The sequence below is a fragment of the Pithys albifrons genome, chromosome 1 (genome assembly GCF_047495875.1).
Source record: "Pithys albifrons albifrons isolate INPA30051 chromosome 1, PitAlb_v1, whole genome shotgun sequence".
NCBI lineage: Eukaryota > Metazoa > Chordata > Aves > Passeriformes > Thamnophilidae > Pithys > Pithys albifrons.
The window spans coordinates 69839411-69863936 of NC_092458.1; the positions used below are offsets into that span (position 1 = coordinate 69839411).

The 24526-nt window shown below is 40.5% G+C and overlaps 1 protein-coding gene across 5 annotated transcripts in view; it reads left to right on the top strand.

The window, feature by feature from the left end:
- Positions 1-1860: 1860 nt before the first annotated feature.
- PSPC1 (paraspeckle component 1) overlaps positions 1861-24526 on the top strand; it is a 69885-nt gene continuing 47219 nt past the window's right edge. For all 5 annotated transcript variants that reach the window (XR_011697740.1, XR_011697741.1, XR_011697739.1 and 2 more), the window contains exons 1-6: positions 1861-2322; positions 4039-4340; positions 7504-7599; positions 8619-8815; positions 14529-14613; positions 16078-16186. Coding sequence is in view for 1 of the 5 variants with exons in the window: in XM_071554473.1 (XP_071410574.1) it covers positions 1948-2322; positions 4039-4340; positions 7504-7599; positions 8619-8815; positions 14529-14613; positions 16078-16186 (1164 nt within the window). In the remaining 4 variants the exon portion in view is untranslated. The remainder of the gene's footprint in view (positions 2323-4038; positions 4341-7503; positions 7600-8618; positions 8816-14528; positions 14614-16077; positions 16187-24526) is intronic.

The following is a 24526-nucleotide window of genomic DNA, read 5'->3' on the forward strand; positions in this document are numbered from 1 at the left end:
CCAGCAGAACTAGGGAAGTGATTGCCCCCCTGTGCTCGGCATTGATGAGGCCACACCTCGAGTCTTTTGTCCAGTTTTGGGCCTCTCACTACAGGAAGGACACTGAGATGCTGCAGCATTTCCAGAGAAGAACAACAGAGCTGGGGAAGAGTTCGGAGTATGTCCCAGGAGCAGCAGCTGAGGCAGCTGGGGCTGCTTAGCCTGGAGAAAAAGGCTCTCCACGACTACCTGGAAGGAGATTGCAGCCAGCTGGGGGGCGGTTTCTTCTGTCAGACAAATAGTGACAGGATGAGAGGACATAGTCAATCTTAAGCTGCACCATGGAAGGTTTAGTTTGGGCATTAGGATGCATTTCTTCACAGAAAGGGTGACTAGATACTGTGATGGACTGCTCAGGGAGGTGATGGTCGTTGTCCCTGGAGGTGTTTAAGGAAAGACTGGACCTGGCACTCGGTGCCATGGTCTGGTTGACATGGTGGTGTTCGGTCATAGCTTGGGTTCGGTGATCTCAGAGGTCTTTTCCAACCCGACTGATTCCATACCTCTGTGATCATAGAATAGAATCATAGAATCAGTCGGGTTGGAAAAGACCTCCGAGATCATCAAGCCAACCCTTGGTCCAACTCCAGTGCATTTACTAGATCATGGCACTCAGTGCCATGTCCAATCTCAGTTTAAAAACCTCCAGGGATGGCTTGAGCCCGAGCCCCCTTGTCCTATTGCTGAGTGCTGGGGAGAAGAGACCAACCACCACCTGGCTATAACTTCCCTTCAGGTAGTTCTAGACAGTGATGAGGTCACCTCTGAGCCTCCTCTTCTCCAGGCTAAACACCCCCAGCTCCCTCAGCCTCTCCCCACAGCACTTGTGGCTCCAGCCCCTTCACCAGCTGATTCCCCGGCTGTCCCTGCAGCCGCGTCACGCCTCCGTGCCTCCCTCCTCTCGGCAGCGCCCCGACACCCCACCGGGGCACCCCCCTGCCTGCCCCTGCCTCGGGAGAGCCGCGGCCGGGGGCTGTGCCTGGGCCGGGGTTGTGTAGCCCACGGCGCGGGTACACCATGGCTGCGCTGGCGGCTGCTCTCCTCTGGCACGGACCTGCCTCTGCGGCAGCGGACACGGCTGTGTGGCGGCCCGGGGCAGGGGCAGGCTGGCCCGTCTGGCGGCGCTGAGGGCCGGGCCGGACCGGGTCGGGAGGGTACGGCAGTGCCGGCGCTGAGGGCACAGAGAGCACGGAGGGGCACAGTAGTTCCCCCCGCCATGGGCGACAGCGGCGCTGAGGGGAGTGCCAGACAGGGTCGGGCCGGGCCGGGCAAGGCAGGGCAGGAGGGTACGGCAGTGCTGGCGCTGAGGGCACGGAGAGCACGGAGGGCACAGCGTTGTCCCCCACCATGGGCGGCAGCGGCGCTGAGGGCAATGCCAGACAGGGCTGGGCCGGGCCGGGCAGGGCAGGAGGGTACGGCAGTGCCGGCGCTGAGGGCAGGGCAGGGCAGGGTAGAGCAGGGTACGGCAATGCCGCCGCTGAGGGCACGGAGCGCACAGCAGACTCCCCGCTATGGGCAGTGGCGGCGCTGAGGGCAGTGCCAGACAGGGCAGTGCCAGACAGGGCAGGGCAGTGCCGGCGCTGAGGGTACGGAGGGCACAGCAGACCCACCGCCATGGCCGGCAGCGGCGCGGAGGGCAGTGCCAGACAGGGTCGGGCAGGGCAGGGTACGGCAATGCCGGCGCTGAGGGCACGGAGCGTACAGCTCTGCCCCTCGCCATGGGCGGCAGCGGCGCCGCCACAGCCCCGCGCGCGAGCGGCGCCGGTAGGCGGGGCCTCGGCGGGTCCGGCCCAACGCGCCGGGTCCGGCGGCGGCGCCATTTTGAACCGGCGGAGGGTCGGAGGAGGCGGAGAGTGTCGAGCTGTGCTGCGGGTGCCCCCAGGGAGAACTGGCACGGAGAGAGGCGATATGGCCGCGAATAGGAACTTGAAGCAAGTGCGGATCGAGAATAGCTCCCCAGCGGCGCCGCTGGGCATGGTGGGAGGTGGCGGCGGCAACCTGAAAGGATTGCGGGGCCTGGAAGCGGAGAGTGAGGCGGCGGCCATGGCGCTGGCGCCGAGCAAAGAAGGTGGCGGAGATGAGGAGCAGGAGGTTGGGTTCACCATCGACATCAAGAGCTTTCTGAAACCCGGAGAGAAGAGCTACACGCAGCGCTGCCGACTGTTCGTGGGGAATCTGCCTACTGATATCACCGAGGAGGATTTCAAGCGCCTCTTCGAGCGCTACGGGGAGCCCAGCGAGGTCTTCATCAATCGGGACCGCGGCTTCGGCTTCATCCGCTTGGTGAGGATCCGGGCGAGCCCCTGTGGCTGCCCCGTGACCCGGGGGCTGCCTTTGCAAAAGGGAGGCTTCGGTCCATCGCCCCCCGCCTCCTTCGCTCCCTTTTCGGCGGGTGTAAAAATGGCAGTGCCTCCCATTCTCTCTCTCCTCCCTGCTAGCGCTCGTCCCCCCGCCTCCTCTTCCCTCTGCCCCCTCCCCTGCTACATCCAAGCCAGACCCTGCGTTCTGAGCAGCCCTCCCACCCGCTGCCCTTTCGGTCTCACCTTGGCACTGGGTGGGCAGAATTGTTTCGAAATATCTCTTCTCACACGTGGTGAAAACCGAACATGCAATCACGGAATTGCAAAGAGTGGGCGATCTTGGTTTGTTTAAATTGCTTGTGCGCAGATAAGACTAGGTTTTTAGCGGTAATACCTAAAATACTTGTTCAAACGTGCTCGAGTCGAGCATGCAAAAAAAGAAATCATCTGAAAAGTTTATAATATTGTATGTAAATGCGGTTTAATATGTAGGATTGTTTTTCATGACTGCCGTGTCTAGAATGTACGGATTTGTATCATTCCGGGAATGGCTTTACAGTGCTTTGGGTGTCTCTAGCTATGATGTTTTCATGTATTTTTACTGGTTAGGATTTCTTTCTTTTTGGTTGTCTTCTTAAAATGCGCGTGGAGTTCTGCCGTGCATCTTTTACCCTGAGATTTGCCCGGCCTGAAATAGCAGTTTTCTGGAGGAAATGCGATAATTTACGTATCATTACAGTTTTATATGTAATACAGGTTAGATAGAGCTTTTAACCCTAACCCTAGCCCCTTTTCATTATGTTTAGGGAATATATATATATGTGTGTGTATATACATATATACATATATATGTGTGTGTATATATACACCTATCTGTCTATCTATCTCATCTCTCTACCTATCTCATCTATCTATATCTATCTTATCTATCTATCTATCTATCTATCTATCTTTTAAAAGCTTACCTAGTCAGTTCAACTGTGGGGAAAGGACTAAAGAGTGATTTTTTTTAAATGTAAGGGATTGCAGGATCAACTTTGGTGAAGAGAGGAAAAAGACAGGTTTTGATACACTCTGTCTCATGCGTGTGGGTGCACAAAGCCCATAAATGTGAGAAGAACGAATATATGAGCAAAGAAGGTAATTTCGTCATTTACTGGTGACATTTGAATGGGACATCCATTGAGAGCAAGTGTGATATTTTCACTTGTGAAAAGGCAAAACAAGAAGCCAAACCAAAACACCTTATATCCTGTAGTGTAATCTTTGAAAATACTGTTTCCCACTACCTGGAGCTAGAAATGCTGAATATAAATATTTGAGTAGGTAAATAGGAAAAAGCATTAAGTTTTCAACTTTATTCAAAGCCTTTACAGAGCAGCACTGTCATAATGAGAATTTGTTATGTCCTGTTATGTGCAACAAAAATTTGCACCTATGTCATTTCTTAGGATAAATCACAGTGGGTGACGAATGCACGTTTTGGGTTGGTTTTTTTTTTTCAATCAGAGAACAGGAACAACGTTAGTTGTTTGTTTTTTTTTTGACTAGATGAAAATAAAATTGAATGACCATGATGCCAGTGTGCTCAAGTGAAGGAAAGCAACTTTGCTACTTCTCCGGGGTGGGGGGGACACACGGAAGTGGTATCTGTTGTCTTTGAAAATGAAATCTGTGAATATTTTCTGTCTTGATAAAGGAATCTAGGACCCTGGCTGAAATAGCAAAGGCAGAACTTGATGGTACTATTCTGAAGAGCAGACCGCTTCGAATTCGATTTGCTACACACGGAGCTGCCTTAACTGTCAAGAATCTTTCCCCTGTGGTTTCTAATGAGCTGCTGGAACAAGCATTCTCTCAGTTCGGGCCAGTGGAAAGAGCCGTGGTTGTCGTAGATGATCGTGGCAGAGCTACAGGAAAAGGTTTTGTAGAGTTTGCAGCAAAACCTCCAGCACGAAAAGCTCTAGAAAGATGCAGTGATGGGGCATTCCTGCTAACAACGTGAGTTCCCACCCAGGCTTTTCTTTGATTTCATGTGAATATATTGTTGTGATGTGAACAGAAGCTGCATTCGTGGGTGTTTCCTAGTTATGATTTAATTTTCAAATTACAAGAGCTGTGAGGTAAGAAATTAAGATAATTTACATAAATACCTCAAATCATTACCACATGAGAGTCTGAGAGCAAAATTTTGCTTTTTCTTACCTATATGCAATTATTACTTTTCTGCATAGTAGGGCATTTTCTAGTGAGAGTTTATTTTCATTGATTGCAATCTTTCTGAGCCCTGTAACATGACAAAATAATATTCCTTTCTTTGTGAGCAACAATGCTGACATTTCCATAGACTCAGGAAAGGTTTTCTATATAAAAAGTTTTATTTTTGGCTTCTAAGGCCAGATTTTATTTGTTGTTTTTAAATAAAGATACATTCTGCAGAGGTTTCTCACAATGGTCTTTGGAAAACCTATTTTGAGGGCAAGCAAACTTGAAAATTGCAGAACTTCTCTCGCATCTCTCGTTTCTGTATGTGCTGAAGAGAGTTGTCAGTTGCTGTACTTAACGACATTCACAAGTGACATTTTCAAATGATTTCTGAAAAGACTGTGGAGTGATAAACATTCATGGTTGTTTCTTAAGGCTGTGGTTTCACAGCATGGAAATTTGCTTCCATCGAATTGGGGAACTTGCAGTTGTTTTCCTGCCCTGGCTGTCCTGTTAATCTCTCATCTGCTTGAGAACTTCATGATATTTCCATGAGCCACTTGTGTTTGCTAAAACAACAGAAAAACATTGGGTTTTTCTTGGGTTCATTTCAGTCTGTTAGAGCACATGATGGTGCTTACTAACTAATGTCAGGTCCAGCAGAGAATAAGGCAGGAGAAAATGTTACCAGAAGGAGATTGCACTGCTGTTTCGTGTGGTAATCCCATAAATCTTGTGTGCCACTGAACTGATTTGATAGTTACACAGTAAATCCAATCTGAATAGGTCTTTGCTGTTACCAGGAGGTGCCAGCAATTTGTTCTTACCCTCTGGGGATTTTGGCCTTAGTATTTGAATGGGAGTGTGGTGAGCCAAACAAGGGCAGTAATCTATTCCAGTGTAACATGAGTGTTATTTTTGGCATGGGAGATGTGGCAGTGGAAAAGAAGCCAGGGTATGACTGATGGTATTCTTGTTTTACCAGCTGGATAGATTAGTTGAATTGACCATCTGACTGTGACCTGAGTGAATAAAAACCACTTGATCTTTGTCTTGCTTAGGTGGCTGACACGTTCCCTAAAACACAGTTGGAAACAATTACTGGCATGAATCTGCTGCCATGACACTTGGATGTTTTGCTTCAGAGTCTAAGATTTCACATCTATTAGCTGAAAACTCTTTGCCTGATCAAAAGAAAATCTTTAAATTCATGGGTTGAATATATCAAAATCAGACATTTGAAACATTAATTTAGAGATTTAAAATTGTTTAAATCATAACTTGTTAGTGCCGCAGTTCAGTTGTGTTTAAAAAGCAGAACTATCATCAATTGCCATGCAGGTAACATCAGAGTATCGGAGTTGTGCCCTGTGATTCCAGACTTCATCTTTTTAGTCCAGACTTGATGCCCAAAGTGAGAGGTGAAGATCTGCAAAGTGAAATAAAGGCACGGAACACAACAAATGAGTGCTGATATTTTGAAAATAGTGTTTCTAGTGCTTAAAAGTATGTTTTTTGTAGGCTCTGCTCCCAAGACTGATGCAGAGATTTTTTTTCACAGTTCAGGGTTCTTACCCTGCTATCTCTGGTAGTACTGGCTAATACTTGACTCTGGTTGCTACATTTCAAGGGAGCTCACTGGAATATTAGCACCAAATGCTAGCTAGAGGCTTCAAAGATACACTGGCATTCTGATTTGTGAGCATATGGTTGTTCAAAGAATGAGTTTTAAATAACTTAAGCAGATTCTAATTAACACTGGAATGTTAATGACAGATTACCAAGCTGTTTTCAATTGTAGGATAACTCCTCAAAACTCAGTTCTGAAAGTCTGTAGAGATATGAATGGGTTGTGTTGTTCTGTTTTGGATTTGAGGCTTTCCCAGTATAATCATGGCCCCTGTGTTGCTTCACTGATGGAAAGAAAAAGGGAGTTCCATCTGATGCTAAAATGGAAGAAAGCTTTCCAGACAATATTAGTATAGATAAAATAGAGAGCAGGCCTTTCATTAAAAGCACTTTTAGGTGCAGTGAATACATAAGTGCACACAGAGTGTAAGGCTCTTACAAATGTATAACACTAATTAATTATCATATCTAATGGATACATACAGCCTGAGGATTGTCTGCCCTCAGAACCTCCCTCGGGTCTGCCCTTGGCACACCTCCCCAGAATTGGGCCGGAGGTCTCAAGGCCCCTGACTTCTTCACCATCATCACCCTTACATCACATGCCTTTGGAGCTTCTCCAAGGTTTCTGAGCCTTCTGCTTTGACTACAGTGATGCCTTCTTGTGTCCTTTTGTGTATGTGTCCCAAACAAGATGTCCTTGCTAAAAAATTTTTCCTAGAAAAGACAATTAAAATTTCAAGAATTTTGAGACTGTGATATAAAACATAAGAAAGGGGCTTAGTAACTGTTAACCACTATTTAAAACTGTCAGAAACTATGCAGCTGTATTATTAAAAATTTGTATGCTACAAATCTTAAGGATCTTAAACCATCATCTCCTCTCATACTTCCTAAATATGTTGTAATTGTTGTTAGATGGGTTTGATATTTTAAAAAATTAACTCAGTTGGTTAAAACCTGGTTGTAATAATGTCAGGGTCATGGATACAATCCCCTATGTGGGCCACTGACTTCAGAGTTGGACTTGATGATCCTTGTGGGTCACTTCCATCTCAGAATAGTCTGTGATTCTGTGAAATACTTAATAGCAAACAGAACTATGTCAAGTAAGTTGTGGTTTCTAGGCTGAATGGCTGGTTTGGGGCACAGAAACAATTTTTTTCAAAGGTAATTCCTTAAATTGGGATTCACTGGAATTCTATGGTTTAAGGCAAGATCCAGGAGTTGTAGAGTACATGTCAGCTTTCTGGAGTGTTTCCTCAAAGTGTTAAAATAACTTTAACTGCTTTGTTTATGATTCAGTTATTAAGTTGAAAATGTTTTCCAGAACACCTCGGCCTGTTGTTGTAGAACCAATGGAGCAGTTTGATGATGAGGATGGACTTCCAGAGAAGCTCATGCAAAAAACACAACAGTACCACAAGTAAGTTGTGGTTAGCTTTGTTTTATTAAACATGATTTATGTAAGTAGTTACTTTGATAAACATACACTAATTTTTATTTTTGAGGTTGAGTAGCAGGAAGTAGCGTTTTGTATGTTGTATTATTTTGTGTCAAAGGATTAAACAGGGCCCTCCCAAAATTTACTAATCATAGTACAATTCAGAGACTTGCATTGTTGGTTTAACATTCTGTGCATTTACTAAAGTAGGCAGATTCTTGGCCTGCACTGCAATCAGTGGGAGCTCGTTGCCAGACCAGATAGAGTATGTTATGGATTACAGGGATGGTCTAATCCTGCAGACATTTACATATCCACAGATTTTTGTGTTCTCTGAATAGCTCTTCAGCTGTTTTCCCAGTCAGTGAAGGGTACATCTTTGCAGCTTTCAGATAAAACTTGGAGCATGACATGAGGAAGTGAGTCTTGATAGGACGTAGAAGTCACCTAATCTGAAAATGCTTGTTTTTAAATTGTAATTTACCATTAAAAATCATGTTGCTTGAAGGTAAAATGTTTGTTCTGTTAAGGCTGTAGAATACCAATTCCTAAAAGTTAGTCACTGTTAGGTACAATATTAGTGTTAAAATGGGAAATAAAATGTTGACGCTTTTTAATGTCTACAGATTCTGGCTAACATTCTGAGCTACCTTAGTAAGCTTTGATATCAATCTAAATGACTGGTTTTATGAATTGACTGCTTGTTTTAGAAGGCTGAACACAGTTAATGTAGTGTTGCAATTTAGTATTTTGTACTGATGTAAATATGAATTTTCAGTTTAAATTGGACAGGTCTTTATTTGGACAATTTTCGGAAAATAGTCTTTGTTACTTGACGTGCCAGTTGAATTAAGTTTTATCTGGTTTGGAACGTGTTCATCTGACAGTTTGATTTAAAGTCAGATCCACACTTGAAGTGATTGTTTGTACATTCTCTGCCTGTTAGAGCTGTTGATCTACATGTCTGCTGCTGTATATTTTAACTGCAAATTTTTTATTAGGGAAAGAGAGCAGCCTCCACGTTTTGCTCAGCCTGGAACGTTCGAGTTTGAGTATGCGTCCAGGTGGAAGGCTCTTGATGAGATGGAAAAGCAACAGCGGGAACAGGTTGACAGGAACATTAGAGAAGCCAAAGAGAAACTGGAGGCAGAAATGGAAGCAGCTAGACATGAGCATCAGCTAATGCTGATGAGGCAAGGTAAAATTGGCTAAGCTACTAGTATTTATTGTGTTTTGTTTGTTTTGTGTAGCATTTTGACCTGCACTTTATACTTGGAGATTTTGCCAGCTACTATTTGATTAAATGCATTTAACTGAGAAAAAGGAAGTAATATTTCTCCTTACACATATTCCTTGATAATTTGAAGAAATGAATTAAGAAACTGATAAAGGGGTGATTGTGTGGGTCTGTTTTCTTCGTTTCTTAAATTTGTCTAGTGTAGGTAGTTCATGTATGGGCGGTCCCGTGGTGTAAAGAAGAGCACTGGACTCTGAATCCCAAGGACCTGAGTTCCAGTCTCAGTGGGGACTGTCCCCTGGCAGTTCAATGCCTCCCTGCCATCCCATCCCGTCACATCTCGGATGCTCAGCAGGGTCAGCCCTGGTTAGTACCGGGTGCTGTGACAGTCCCGAGGACTTCACTGTCACTGTCCAAGCTCGCTCGGCCGTGGCAGATGGACCTGAGGACTTAAACGGTGGGGCCAGTTCTGCGCACGCTGTGCCTCACCTAAAAAATGCACTGTGCAGGCTGGAAGGGCACACCCACGTGGGGAGAGCCCTGCCCAAATCTTCCTTCACGAAGTCTGGCCATACATACAGGTAGTTAAATTATGTAAATAATTATGTAAAATGATTGAATGGTAACTTCACACTCATAAATAAAATTATTCTCCATTTTTGACACTGCTTATGGTACTAGATAGGACTAAGTACTATTTGTGGGTCATGTGCAGAAAGAATGATAGCTTGTACTTGTGGCTGTTTTGTACACCTCTGGTATGATATTAAATGTTCCAGTAGCCCACGTTACTTTTTGCCCCCCTCTGAAACTCAGCTGAGAAGTCTGATGTGTGTGTAGTATCGTATGCATGTAGCAACTAAAAGTAACACGCAGTTGCCATGAATTTCAATCATTTTTCAAATTTTAAGCTTATATATCCCTTTTTTGTATTGTTTGAACATCTTGTCTTCTAGTTGTGGGCTAAAAGTCCTCTAGCAGTTGCTTTCAAGCCTTATCTTTGGAAATGGAACAGAGTGAAGCTTGTCTTTTTTGGGCAGAGAGAACAGTAACAGGGCAAGTACTAAAGGTTTTGGGTTTTTAAATCTAAAGGGAGATCATGGCTACCTAAAAAATTCCTGTCCTTAAGAGTGTTAGATCGTAAGACAGCACAACAATTAGCGTGATAGACTGAGTAAGAGTCCTTGTCCGTTCAAAACAATGGGAACTTGTTGAGATTCTAAGTAGGGGATGCATTTCAAAACTTAAACCCAAGTAGACCCTGAGATTAGCTCAGTTGGTTAAAACTTGGTTGTAATAATGCCAAGGTCATGGGTTCAATCCCCTGTATGGGCCATTGTCTTGAGAGTTGGACTCGATGATCCCTGTGGGTCCCTTCCAACTCAGAACAGTCTGTGATATATTCTGTGATATAACTTACAAGTTGTCTACTGCAATGACTTGGCTTTACTTAAAGATTACACTTAAGGAGGAACATTTTTGTTGATAGTATGACTTCTCAGTATGGATTGGTTTATTTTCATTTTTTTCCTGCTTGCTTAAAGACATTTTCTAAATATATGAGCTGAATTAGAGTAGTCACTAGAGTGGTGGAATTGGAGAATGTTAATGCTTAATTATATTGCATGTAAATGCATAGTCTTCTAAAATAAGCTTTAAAACATTTTCATAACTGGGATGGAGTTGAAAAGGAATGGAATATACTTAATTTTTTATATAGTATTCTTAGAACTACTGCAACTGGAAGTTGTCATTAGGAGGAGGTTTACGTAGCCTGTTTTTCTTGACTAGGCACACATGCTTTCAGTGTGCAGCCATGCTGTTTTCATAAGGTCTTAAACAGAGCATAATTACATAAAAATGTAACATAATTTGTATATATCTAATAACATAAAAAGCGTAAGGTCTTACAGAGAGCACAGTAACATAGAAAACTCTTCTGAAATGCCAGATAGTTATTGCAGCACATGAAATTACAATGTCAAGTTGTTTTTTGGTTTATTTTCCAAGAAAAAAGGTTAAAGTGTTCAGTTTGCTTGTAAGCACAGATGTCTCTTCTCTTACAGGTGAGCAATGTGCATGTCAATGTGGTGTAACAACAGTGCCTGTCATACCCCTCACAGCCCTCCATTTTCAATTAGACACACATTTTTAATTTTGGATATATGTGTGACTGATACTTCTAAAGATGATTCAGTGCTGAGCATGTAGGTTGGATAAATTTACCATTGACTTACCTAACTGTTATTATTTAGCAGTGCTAATGGCCAGTTCTAGAACTTGTGCTCTCAAATTTTCTTAGAATTCACCTGTTGCCTGTACTTGAGTGCAAGATTAGGGATTACTTTTTAGTAAATTATCATGCATTAGTTCGCTTTAAACTGAGACGTGATAGTGGCCTATTTATTAACATAGAAAAGCTCTCTATGGTCAAACCTGGGAAAACAGCTTAGATATGTTTTGTGGATATTGATGGTTTTTTAAGGAAAAGTTACTCTTCTTTTGGAATATCTGTTAAGCTCCCCTTTTATATGGAAAAGGAAGATAATTACTCTTTCCATGAAAGAGCCACGAGCATTTGGTGTTAATATTCCAGTGAGGATTTAAATGTGCCTTTTGTTAGTGTGGGATGAGGATTTTTTCCCCTCACAGTTTGATTAGCAGAGTACTTTTTTGGTACCAGATAACTTGAAGTTTTGTTCAGATAATTAAATTTCTGCTTATTCACCTGCAGATATTTAGTTTTCCGAGATCTAGGGGTTAGCAAGTATCCTTCTGTTTTTATCTCAATTCTTCATCTTTAGTACGTATGAAAATTGGTTTTTTCACTTGTTTTTCTGAGATTAGCTGCCTTTAAAAGTTGTTGGTCTGAACAGTGTCTGTGGGTCTAAGTTCACTAATTATATTAATGAGATTGCATCTCAGGGGTTTTTAAGAAAGATGCAATGAAACTTCTAAGGCATCAGAACCTAGAACTGATATTTTTGTGTATCTGATGCACAAAGTCACATTTAAAGATGTATTGAGGTAGTTGTGAAATATGAAATGCAATATTTTAATTTTGTAGAAGCTAAAAAGAAGACAGAAATGATGAGATTTCTGGTCCATACACTCCTGCAGGTGAAGGTTCTGTAGAAATTGCTTTATGGGAGCTAGTAGGACTCAGCTCTGGAATAGGTTGGTTTAAGTACTCAGGTTTTTGTGGTGGTGTATTAATACTGAAGGTAGATTTAATTCTTTTGGTATGTGTAATTTTTCACTTTTAAGTGTCATGTTTTGACAGACTGAGTCAGAAGTAACTTGTAAAGCAGAATACATGTTTCCATGTGTAAGTAAATTACATGATATTTCTGATATACATACTGGTGGTGTATGTCAAACTTGGTAAATATTCTCTCATAAAGATGGTTAAATTGATTATGAAAGTACTGGAAAATTGACTGAATCAGCAGCTAAAACTGCTTAAAAGTCTTTGTGGAGTTGGTATTCCAGCTTATAGGATTAACTGCTGAGGTGAGAGTACACTTTCACTTTCTTCCCTCTGCTGTGGGAGGGATGAGGATAAAATCAAGCCCTTGTCCTTTCAGAAGCAGAGGAAAGCGCAGAGGGTTTTTGGTGTTTTTCCACAGTTGCTTTACTGCCGATTTTTTCAGTTTAGAGCAAGGGCCTGTGTCCAGCATATGTCAGTAAAGAATTCCCACGATTGCAGAGCTTTTCATATCAATGATTCTTGTGCCAGCCTGAACCTGCATATCTGTATTTCCACTTGGCTAGAAAGGCTTTGTGCCAAGAGTCTGCCACTATCAGGTGCTACTGAATCATGAATTGCTATGCTGAACTTTAAAGTACTAACAGTTTCAGGAAAGGCAATATTCCCAACCGTGTTGTGGAAAAAATTAGGAGAACACTGGGAAAAGTAGACTGCTACACCTTAAAAGCAGAGGGCAGTAAATGATAAATTTGTAGCAATTAGTAATAGAAATAGGAAATCCTGTGATTAGCTCAGTTGGTTAAAACTTGGTTGCAATAATGCCAAGGTCATGGGTTCAATCCCCTGTGTGGGCCATTGAGTTAAGAGTTGGACTCGATGATCCTTGTGGGTCCCTTTCAACTCAGAACAGTCTGTGTGTGTGATTCTGTGCCAGTGTGCACAGGAATAGGGAATGCTACATGAAATTGCAAGAACAAAGAACTGAAAAGGAAACATCTCTTCAACACAGAATCACAGACTATTCTGAGTTGGAAGGGACCCACACGGATCGAGTCCAACTCTTAAGTCAATGCCCCCCACAATGTAGAGTATAAAATGGGTTAGTTCTTGATCTCAGTCATACCCTGAAACAATCTAAAGGCTCCTTTTAACAGAAAAGTACACTTGCACTCTGAAATACTCTCTAAAGGTTATTTAAGAGGAAGAAGTATTGTGCTTGTGACACTCTGTAAGTACCAGCATAACAGTGGCCAGCCCTTGTGTCGAAAGCACTTTTGGAAAGAAGCAGCTCTCAGACTTGGTGATTTGAGTCAATCTTCAGTGCAATCATACTCTGTTCAAATGGGAAATAGGCTGATTTTGCAGAAGAGATTGGAAAGGCCATCCTGCAAAACATGCTTGAGAAAGGACTTCTCAACTGACATGAGGAGAGTAAAAATCTGATAATACACTTTGTTAGAAAAGGAAACAAATACATGATACTTGGGCAAAATGTACTGATCAGTATCGATTTTGGGTATTAAAGTAAAATTTCAAGTTGTAATAATTTATGCTGATGGAATTTTGAAGAAAGGGATTTGCGTTGCTAAAAAATTAAAAGTATAGTGAAGAAATGCATAGAGAGATGTGCAGAATAGTTTAACTAAAGCATAAAAGGTGTGCAAAAGGTGGTATGTTGGAATGTTCCTGGTGGTGTCTATAAATAGTGTCTTGTGACCAATTTACTATGAAGATAGAAAGGGCAACTGCTTCCCAACAAAAGGTAGAATTAATATTCTTTGAGGAAAGCAAAAATTTCCAGGCAGAAATCAGTAATGTGACTGGTCAGCAAAAGTAGTAACTGTGAGTTGTGCCCTGCTTTTCAAAAGCATTTTAAGTTCTCTTTAGGAGACTGTGGCTCTTTGTTTTTGGTGGGGGTTGAAAGGCTAGTCGTTTGTAAGGTGCTATAGAGTCATGTGATGCATCTCCATGGAAGTTTGAATTTCATGCACCTGAATCTTGTAACTTCTGTTTTCCTGATGTGTGCCATGTAGTGTTCTGGAGTGGGTACCGGAGAGTGTAAGTGCATCTGTATTGTACTAGTGGTGTACTGAGTGTGGTGAACATGGTGCTGTGCATTCAGCAGTGTAAGCATTGTCAGAAAGTTGGTGCCATGCCCTAGATGGAAAACCAGGGTGTGATTTAAGGAATTGAGAGGTTTTTCTCTTTTGCTTTGAGGACTGCAGATTTCTTTTTTCATAACCTGCTGTGGAGGCGTTGCCTGTCCTGTATGTTTTTGTGTTGGTGAGCCCTGGATCCAATGTGTTTCTTTGTAGCTTTATGGGAAGAAAGGAGTTAAATGCATTGAGGTATTTGTTTGCAATTTGAATGTCAGAACTGTTATCTGACAGTAATAACAATTTTTATGTTGCCATATTATTGATTGACAGCTTTTATATTTAAATACACTTTTAATCCCATCAGATCTTATGCGCCGTCAGGAAGAATTGAGGCGTTTGGAAGAACTTCGAAATCAGGAACTTCAGAAACGCAAGCAGATACAATTGAGGTATTTTGTCTTCTCATGTGCAGAGGTGTGGCAGCTGCTGTGGGCCTGCTGGAGTTTAAATACTTCAGCTTGTAGAGCCTGCTATTGATACTAAGTAGAAATGTTTCTGCTGTTAAAAATCTGCCTTTCAGAAACGTAATATGCGCTGTTTCTGATAGTGTTAATATAATGCGGAACTCAAAGCTGTCCAATTGGCCCTGGACATCGCAGAAAGAGAAGGATGGCCAAGGCTCTACTTGTACACCGACTCCTGGATGATAGCGAATGCCCTCTGGGGGTGGCTAGACCGGTGGAAGACAATGAATTGGAGACGTAGAGGGAAACCCATCTAGGCTGCAGATCTGTGGCAAGACATTGCTGCCAGAGTAAAGATGCCATGTAGATGCCCATGTGCCTAAAGGTCGAGCTAATGAGGAACATGATAATAACAGACAGGCAGACCGAGCTGCACAGATTGAGGTGTCACAAGTAGACCTAGACTGGCAGCAAAAGGGAGAATTGTTCCTCCTTAACCACTCCCACACTGGTTCCTGCTTTCCTGGAGATGATGTCATAATGTGGTATGGAATACAAAATTACTGGCTAGAAGAGGTCAGCTGTTAGCTCAGCCCAGCTCAAGTCAGCTGACAGCTTTGGCCTAATCCAAACTTCAGAGCCCGAATCTAGGCCCACCTAGGTGAACCCATAACATAATGTTAAACAATGGTTTCCAGTTCTGCTTCAGGTTTTTTATTTATATCAGCTCTAGTAGTTCTGTTGTAAATTTCGGTGATTTCTGAATAGTGTAGAAATGTCTTAACCTAGTTCTTTTTGTTTCATGTTTATTTTAACCTTGTGACTGAACCATAGCTGTGATAGATATGAACATGCTTCTAGGATTTATGGGCAGGTCATCTGCAAATAGAATCATAGCATTGCAATTTTACAGTCTGACGTGGGATTTTGAAGAGTATTTTCACTTGTGGTATGTTGCAAACAATTTTTCCTTTGAGATCTGATTCATGCAAATACTTGTTTTTGTGTCTCTGCTAAAATTTAAGAAAATAGCCATAGTATCATCTTGCTGATTGAATTTGTACTCTTTATGTTAAATATCACAATAAATGTGAAGTAAAAAAGAGCAACACAAACACATCTCAGAGTTAAAAACGTATCTTTTGGCAGTATTGAAATATTTTAATCCGCTTGTTAAAAAAAGGAATATTTTAATCTGGTTATCAATATGTAGCTGGAAGAATAGATCAAGTATGTACTGGTATTGTAATTACCTGTATTCCAGTTTAAAAAACTTGAAAAATACTTAATATTCAAACTCATCAAGTGGAGTAGATCAGTGGCTTACACTGCATAAAAAAAGTAAATATTTGCCAGTTCAGTTATATGCTCGATCCTCTGTCCTGACACTGAATACAAGCCTGAAGACACAAGATGCTAAGTTTACATAATTTTTGGAAAATATTCTAGACATGAAGAAGAACACAGACGTCGTGAAGAAGAGATGCTACGGCAGAGGGAACAGGAGGAGTTACGACGTCAGCAGGAGGGAGGATTTAAACCAAATTTCATGGACAATGTAAGTAAAATTCTACGATGAAAGTCCACATTGCACAGTAATTTTTTAATTGTATTATTTTTTTACACTAGCTATTGAATTGCCATCTTCTTGTTTACTCTTTTTAATTTGGAATTCCATCCTTCTCTTGAGTGAAGTGGTACATATTCAGTACTGTAGTTATTCTCTTTGTATGTTGACATCACTGTTATTTTTCCTACAAGCTGGTGATGTAACAGTTCAGTGACCTTAAGGTGTTTAGATAATTTGTCTTTTTATTTGGAAAATGGGATGGGAATTGATGTTTCCATGAGGAGGTGTCCTAGTCTGTCTGAAGGTTTAAATTTTAAACCAGTTCATGCTGTTAAGCTTGTTTGAATTGCTTGTTTTGATTTATGCTTAAAACTTAATGAGAGGAATATCCTTCAGAAGCAAAATAGTGTTAATTTCATATGGAGCTTAAAATCACTCTCCCTTTTTGATCCCACTGTAAAACTAGATGAGGAAAACATCAAAATCTTTACTAAAGAAGGCTGAAAGGTTATAAAGGTGGGGGGAAAGTTTGTCCTCTGCTATAGATTCTACATTATTTACATCAATAATTTAGATATCTCTGCCTCTGCAGGACGAGCAAAAGGGTGGTATCAGAAGAGTAAGCTTCAAAGTTTTTTTTGGTCAAGGAGTATGACTTTATTTCTACCAAGCAAATCAGTTAAATGAATGCAACCTGTCTTGCAAATGCTTTTTTTCATATTACTAAGACACCTGTTACTGTTACAGCTATTCTTAGTGAGGAAGCAATGAATAAGCAATTCACACAATGCTCTTTTATGTTATTATAACAACCGTAGTCTGCAGGAGGGAATTTTGCTCTCCTTCACACATACATGATCATGATACATGAATCAGAAATGAACTGCTGATTTCTCAGCTACTTTCTGTTTTTGTGGAAGAAATGCCTGTTTAACATTATATACAACAAAATTTTCTGTAAGATTGCAAAGAATTCATGACCTATGTTCCGAGGAATCCTAAAAGATGCTAGAAAATAAATAATTTCCTGCTCTTGGCAGGGCATTTTTCCCCATCCTCTGCCCCTTAGTGTTTTAGTAAAGATGAGGAGGAGGCAAAATAGTTCTTTTGATTTCACTAACAGGTATCTGCTGATTTTGCACGCTGTATTTTGAGGGACTTGCATCAGAAAGCAACCAGTCATTTATTTCCATGTGTGCTCACACTTTGAAAGAAAATTGCTTTCAACATGTCTTTTTTGGGGGGGTGATGAAGACCGAGAGTTCAAGTGTTCCAAATACTATTAAACATACTTTGGTAAACAGTATATAACAGTTGTCTATATAATTTAGAAATAGTACTTACTGATTGTGATTCTGTATTGCCAAATGTGAAGTTCCATTTCACCTTAATGTCTTAATGTAGCATATTTTAGGGTTGCCTGACTCCTGACCCCAGAGGCTGCCCTGTCACAGTTTCCTTGTGGCTGATGTGAGACCTCTCGCTGTGGAGAGCTGCAGCAGCAGAAAGCTGGGGAGCCAACCCACAGCCTTGGGATGGCAGTAGGTCCCTCAGATTCCACTGCTGTCAGGAGATCATGGCCTACATTTTGCAGCTTGGAGTGTTGGGGAAAACTAGATAATGTTGGCCATCACAGCCTTTACTGGTTTTCTTCTTGTGTCTTTCTTTAGATAATGTTATTTAGTCTCTGTCTTTGAGTTGCTTGCCTCAGTTGGGCCTTCCTCATTGCTTATTCTACATTTTTTAAATTCCAAACTCAATGGAAATAGAAACTGTTTCAAGTTGGTGTGCTGGACTTGGCAAAAATGTAGGGTAAGAAGGGAAGGGAGTGGTTGAAATGGAAAGCACTTCAGTCACTGTGCACCGTTTTTGTGACTTTATGTTGAATTTTTTGGAGGGGAATGGTGAGGGTCAAAGAATGCTTTGGAAGAATGTGCCTCTCCCAGTGAGTTGCATTACTGTGTTCATCTGAAACTAATCATGCACTGCAAGAATATGTACATGTAGCTGGGCAGTAACAGCCCTGCGAGAAGTGTTGAATGTTATATATAAAGGGATATATAGTACAGGTGTTAAGTTTGAACTGTCATATGAAGTTGAAGTGGCCTATGCAGTACTATATGAAAAAATCTTTTCTCTAGACTAGTCTGTAGTATTCTGATCGTGTTTTGACTTAATTTTTCTTCTAATGTTCTTTCAAATTTAAAAAAGCAAGAATGAGACAAATTTTTAAGTGGTATGTTTGCTTATTTTCTTCAGCAACATTTTCTGATCAGGGCACCTGTGCGACTAAACCTGCCTGTCATTTTGTAGGTGTTCATTACAACATGACACAGGGCGGTCCTGTGGTGTAATGGAGAGCACTCTGGACTCTGAATCCCAAGGACCTGAGTTCCAGTCTCAGTGGGACCGTCCCCTGGCAGTTCAATGCCTCCCTGCCATCCCATCCCGTCACATCTCGGATGCTCAGCAGGGTCAGCCCCGGTTAGTACTGGGTGCTGTGACAGTCCCGAGGACTTCCCTGTCACTGTCCAAGCCCGCTCGGCCGTGGCAGATGGACCTCAGGACTTAAACGGTGGGGCCAGTTCTGCGCACGCTGTGCCTGACCTAAAAAATGCACTGCGCAGGCTGGAAGGGCACAGCCACGTGGGGAGAGCCCTGCCCAAATCTGCGTTTGCGAAGTCTGGCCATTCATACATACGTATGTACATACATACATACCAACATGTTTCTAGATACTTACATAGTGAGAATGGGAATTGAAAAGCCTTTGCATTTTGCAGCAGACAAAAGTTGTATACTGTTTCTGGAGGTTGCAAAATGATACATAAGATCTGTTTTCAACCTAGAATTTCTTACGCAACTGTTTTGTTTTTATTTGTTCTTACTAACAGTTGTTTTCTGGGAACAGATTCCATCTGACACTTCTAGTCTCAGATTACCATTGTATACATACTGAAAAAGTTGCTCTCTCCTAAGAGTTTAAAAGTTGACTCTTGATGAGAATTGCATTTTTTCATAGTGGTGGATGCCTTTTTACCATATCAGGTCTTGATAAACTCTTTTGGCATAATCCTTGTAACATACTAAACTCTTCTACCAACCATGTGTTTAGAAGGAGAATCATAATTGTTTCTAATCCTTGTTTTTGTTTCTTAAAAGCTTTGAAAAGTAAGCTTCCTTCACTTATATCCTATCCCTTTTTACTGTTCAGTCTAAAAGAGGAAGATAAATGGTAAGTTCAATGACAACCAGAATTGGAACCTCTCGTATAAGACTGCAGTATTAGGCTTTCCTGTTGACCATTTCTATCTGTATCTTTTCCGTAACTCATTAAACTTTGATTTTTATAACTACTTTTGAAAAGCATCTTGTAATAAAATGTAATGCAGTTACCAATTGCTTTGTTTAGTTACAGATGAAAAAATATTTTCTGTGGGGGGATTTCCCTTCCTTGGGCATTCCTGTTTCTGGTGATGTTGTACAGTAGAAATTGGATTGCATTGATTGTTAATCTAATGGGCAGCCTAGTGATGCCTTAACAATGTGTTAGTCCAGTTCAGTGATCTCTACTAGATAAGTTATTGGTAAACACTCATATTGGTTATGGTTTTCCCCTTGCTTTCTAAAAGTCACTTAGTTGAAATCTCTTGTTAACATATCAATATATATGCATTCTAATTTCACAGTACCTTAACTGGCAAACTTGTTTTCCTGTAGTATTGTGCTCATTTTTATTTTGCATACGTTCCTCTGTCTGAAAGAGGAGCTTGCTGATGGTGATTGAGAACAGTACTTTATTTTTCAAGAACACAAGTATTTTTTTTTAAAAAGTACTTCTGAGTGTTAGTAATGCATTATTATTATTCAGCCATGCAATGGTTGTTACACAGTTGTGAATCATTTGCCAAGATTTACACTGTTAGATCTCAGTCTGAACCATTTTACCAAATAATGCCCATTCCAGGAACTACTTTTGTTCATGTCACCAACGTAGTTTAATAGTTTCCATGTGTCTACAATAGAGACTAAAATATGCAGGAGTTGTAGTCCTAGTTTTGTGGTGCACAGATTTAATTCTGTAGTAACACTATGAAATAGTGTCAGATGGGTATTGTACTTAATGAAAGAAGAGCTGCAACACCACCCTACAGCTCACAGCTCTTCTTACTGGTGGTTTAAAGAGTGAGTTAAGATTTTTGGATGTCCTTGCCCTCTCCCTCCCAGGAATCTTCCCCTTTTTCAAGGGTAACTTGCATATGTAAGGAACTGTTTCCTTTGAAATCATCAAATTAAACTTCTGAATGCTTACTGTTCTTTCATGTAAGACTTTGTATATTAAATACTGTTCTTTTTAATCCCACAGTCTTTGCAGAACTTGTTTGTAGGTGCTGTTTTGCTTTCCTTAGTGTTTCTTGCAGATGCACAGCTGCTCAGGTGTGTTGCGTGAGTATCAGCATGAAGTGGCAGCCACTAAAGCAGTGGAGTTGCTTCAGCAGTACAGACTGTAGTGGACTTGGATCGAAAGCTGTGAGACAGTCAAGAACAAAGGAGTGAAAAAGCACATTGCAGAATAACAGCTAAGTTTGTAGCTTCAGGAATGCCATCTCAACATATTCAGGTTTTGTTCTAAGAGGTTTGTCCTTCTTTGGAGCATTTATAAGTGTAGCTTTCCATGTGTTACTCTTTGGAGCCTGTTGAGGCACGTCTTACCCCTTACTTGTACATTCAGTTTCAAGGTAAACATTAGACATGTTTGAAATGATTGTCAGATTTCTGTGGACTTTTGTAACTCAGGAGTAGATTTTTGCACTTCTTGCCTCTGAAGTGAATAGAACTGTATTTTTATCCCCTCTTCTGACAGCTTTATGCTCAAAAGCTGCAGTAATGTAAGTAGTTTGAATTACCATGGAATCATAGCCTACCTTACTCAAAACTAAGCTAAGGCAGATGGCCAGTAATAAATTAATAAAAAATTTCCAACGATCTTTTCAAATTTCATCTATTTTCTAATAATAAACGTTGGTTATTTTATCTTGACAGCCTAATGTCCTTAACCTGATGGTGGTGTTTTGAGGTTGTATGAAGTCTCTGCATCTTGCTGCTTTATAAAATCTCTTTTGCAGAGTATGGTTGGGAGATGGGAGTGAGCTCCTTACTGCAATCCAGCACACATACTCGTGGAAGCAGTAGGTCATGTTTGGCTCTTTAAAAGCCTACTAAGGTAAAACTGGATTGGAGAAAGGCATATCATTAAACATAGAACTGAAAAGCACCAACCTGACAAAACATTCCTGCTTTTCTTGGCAGTGGTTTCATTTCAGTGATCAAGTTTCTTCCTTTGCATAAAGCAACATACGATGGGCCATTGAGCAAGCAGTTTATATATGTGCAGTCTGTGATTTTGTGGGTGGTCCCAGCTTTGGCAGTAGCACTATATTACTTTTATTTTTGCAGGAGTGCTGTGATATACACTAGTAGAGTGATTCTTAAATCATGCATTTCTTCTGTTCCTCTGTGCTTCACATACTAAATTTGTTACTTCAGGAAAGAATAATACTCCCTTAACAGGCCTTAAAATACTCAATTTGTATTATTTACAGAAACAAAATACATGGTTTTCAGCCTTTAATTACACTGTCAGGTAGAAAAAATACTTTAACTGTCATCTTTTAGTATGAAAAGAGATTGCATGAAAGTCAATGCAGGACTTCAACCATTTTTTTTAGCATATTATATGCTTTTATACCTAAAATGAAGCAATTTGTGGAATAAGTTATCCTTTGGTTGTAAATATTCTGTGACCATTTTAGCATGTGTCGTAGTTGGCTTTCTGGGTTGTTTTTATGTCTCAAGGATGCTGCTGAAAGTTATTTTTCAGTAATGGAGCAAATAATTGTTACAATGTTATATTTAATTTATAACTTTGTATTTCTGTATGTGTGAACTGTAAGTAGGCAATGTGATAAATGTTTTTGTGTTTTATTTAGGAGACTAATCTTTCACTCTGTTGCAGTCATCGTCTAACATGGCACCGAGTGCCTGAGAAAATACTAATATGTACTTCATGTGAACTTGCAAACAAAAATGACTATTCATAAATAAGTTTTGTACCTTAATGTGCTGTCAAATGTGCATAAATCTCCAGTATGAATTTAGATGTTGCGGTACTGATTTTAAGCATTCTCAGATTTGTTCTCTTTTGCAGTAATTGATAAGGAATTTTTTGTCCATGTTCTTTAGATTTTCTGGTTTGGTTTATAACTTTATTTTCTCTCAGTAAGACTGATGATCAAGAAACTAAAATACCACTTTTCAGATGCTTCATATGTAATGGCAAAATGGCTTCTCTCTTAGTTTTGGTGCTTCGTGAGGTCTCAGCTTGAGCAGATGCCATTTTTGTTCAATTACAAATAGACTTCAAATGCATGTGGTGTGTGTGTTTATAGAATACTCCATTTGCATCCTTAGCTTTTCTTGTTTAATAAAAATTTTATCATAAAAATGATATAATCTATTAAAGAACAGATTTAATAAGTCTATATTCTATACTTTAATGTTATTTCTGAAAATCATTACTGGTCACAATTTAAAGAAAATCTACTTATCCAGTCTAAGTTCCTGACATACGGAGTTTTTCATATTCTGGCAAGTAAGGATGAGGCTTTTATGAATAACTTAGAAAAGTCCTTTATTTATGTGTTTGATAATTGCCATATATATATTTTGAAGAAGCCAAAATTAATGTTTGCCTTAATAATTTTCATTTTTTCTTCCTCAGCTACTGGAGTTAAGTTTGACTTGGAGTTTGTACACATATTTACCCCGACTAAGAAGAAACTAACTTTCAGTTTCAATTGTCTACTTGGTACCTATTTTTGACTCATCCACCTGTCTAAATCCTGAGATTTTACTTGGTGGCATTGAGACTCGCAGCCAAAATAAGTTCCTCTGGGTAGAAAAGTTTGTCTTTTTATTTAAAAGGTTAAAAGAAAGAAGAAAACATTCAAGAAGCAATAAGGGAAATAGTGTTTTTTGATATGGGGAGACCTGTTAAGGGCTCTGGTGCATCGTGTGAGGAAACCTTGTTCATAGATCTGGTTTCTCTCTTCAGGGCAGTGCATTCCAAGTAGGGGTTTTTTAATGTCACCTCTTGCTTTGCCTGTAGCATTTTGTTTAAGTAGCTCTCACAGAGCAGAAAATTTTAGTAGTGGTAATGCAGTAAACCGAGACACAGAAATTAATTTGTCTTAATTCAGTTGCCTGTTCGTAGATACCAGGCTAAATTTTATCTTTTAATTAAAATGTTTTTCTCCTGAATATTTCACAGGTGTCTTTGTGAGAGTAGGTTTATCTCATTACCACAGATAGTGCTTGTCTTATGTCTCCCATGAGGAAAATGGACTTCAAATCTGATACTTCTGTCTTCCATCAAGTACACTTTAATTTTCCAGAGACAAGGTGTTAGATTAGTTAACATTTTTAATAAGTAGTGTTTTTTGGTAAGACAAGGAGTTTCAGTAGAGCTGTGTCATAGCCATTCAGATGGGGAGTTCTATAGAAACTAACACTTAAAAGAGTCAATTAAATACATTCAAGGTTTGCCATTTAGAGATGTTTTTCCTGAACCTTGTCTTAGAATCATAGAATGGCTTCGTTTGAAAGGGACATTTAAAAGCCATCTGGTGCAACCGCCTTGCAATAAGCAGGGCCATCTTCATCTGGATCAGGTTGCTCAGACCCCGTCCACCTAATCTTTAATGTTTCCAGGGATGGAACATCCACCATCTGTCTGGGCAACCTGTTCCAGTGTTTCATTGCCCTCGTTGTAAAACATTTCGTCCTTACATTTAGTCTGAATCTACCCACTTTTAGTCTAAAACCATTATCCCATGTCCTGTCATAACAGGCCCTACTAAAAACATTTATCACCATTATGATTTCCTGCAGTGGTCAGTGGCTCACTCATTTAGGCTGAGAATTATGTAAGGTGAAGAAGTGTTGGTATTAGTTTTGTTTTGTACATGGCACAAAGTATTCTGCTTTCTCTGGAGTTCCTGAATGCAGTTTTGTTTATCTTCTTGTGGCAGGAAGAGCTGGTAGTTGCCTCTTCTAAATGTATTGACATAAAAGATCAAATCAAGACATGGAATTAGGTTCTTCAAGCTTTGTTTCTCTTCTCTGTACAGTGCTGGTTTTTATAATACTTTCTAAGTGTTATTTACTTATGGAGTCTGTGTTCATTTTCCCCACCTTTTTTGAATTATCAAACATTTGTTTAACTGTAGGGGAACTTCTTTGTTTAGGTGAGAACCAGCTATTCATGTT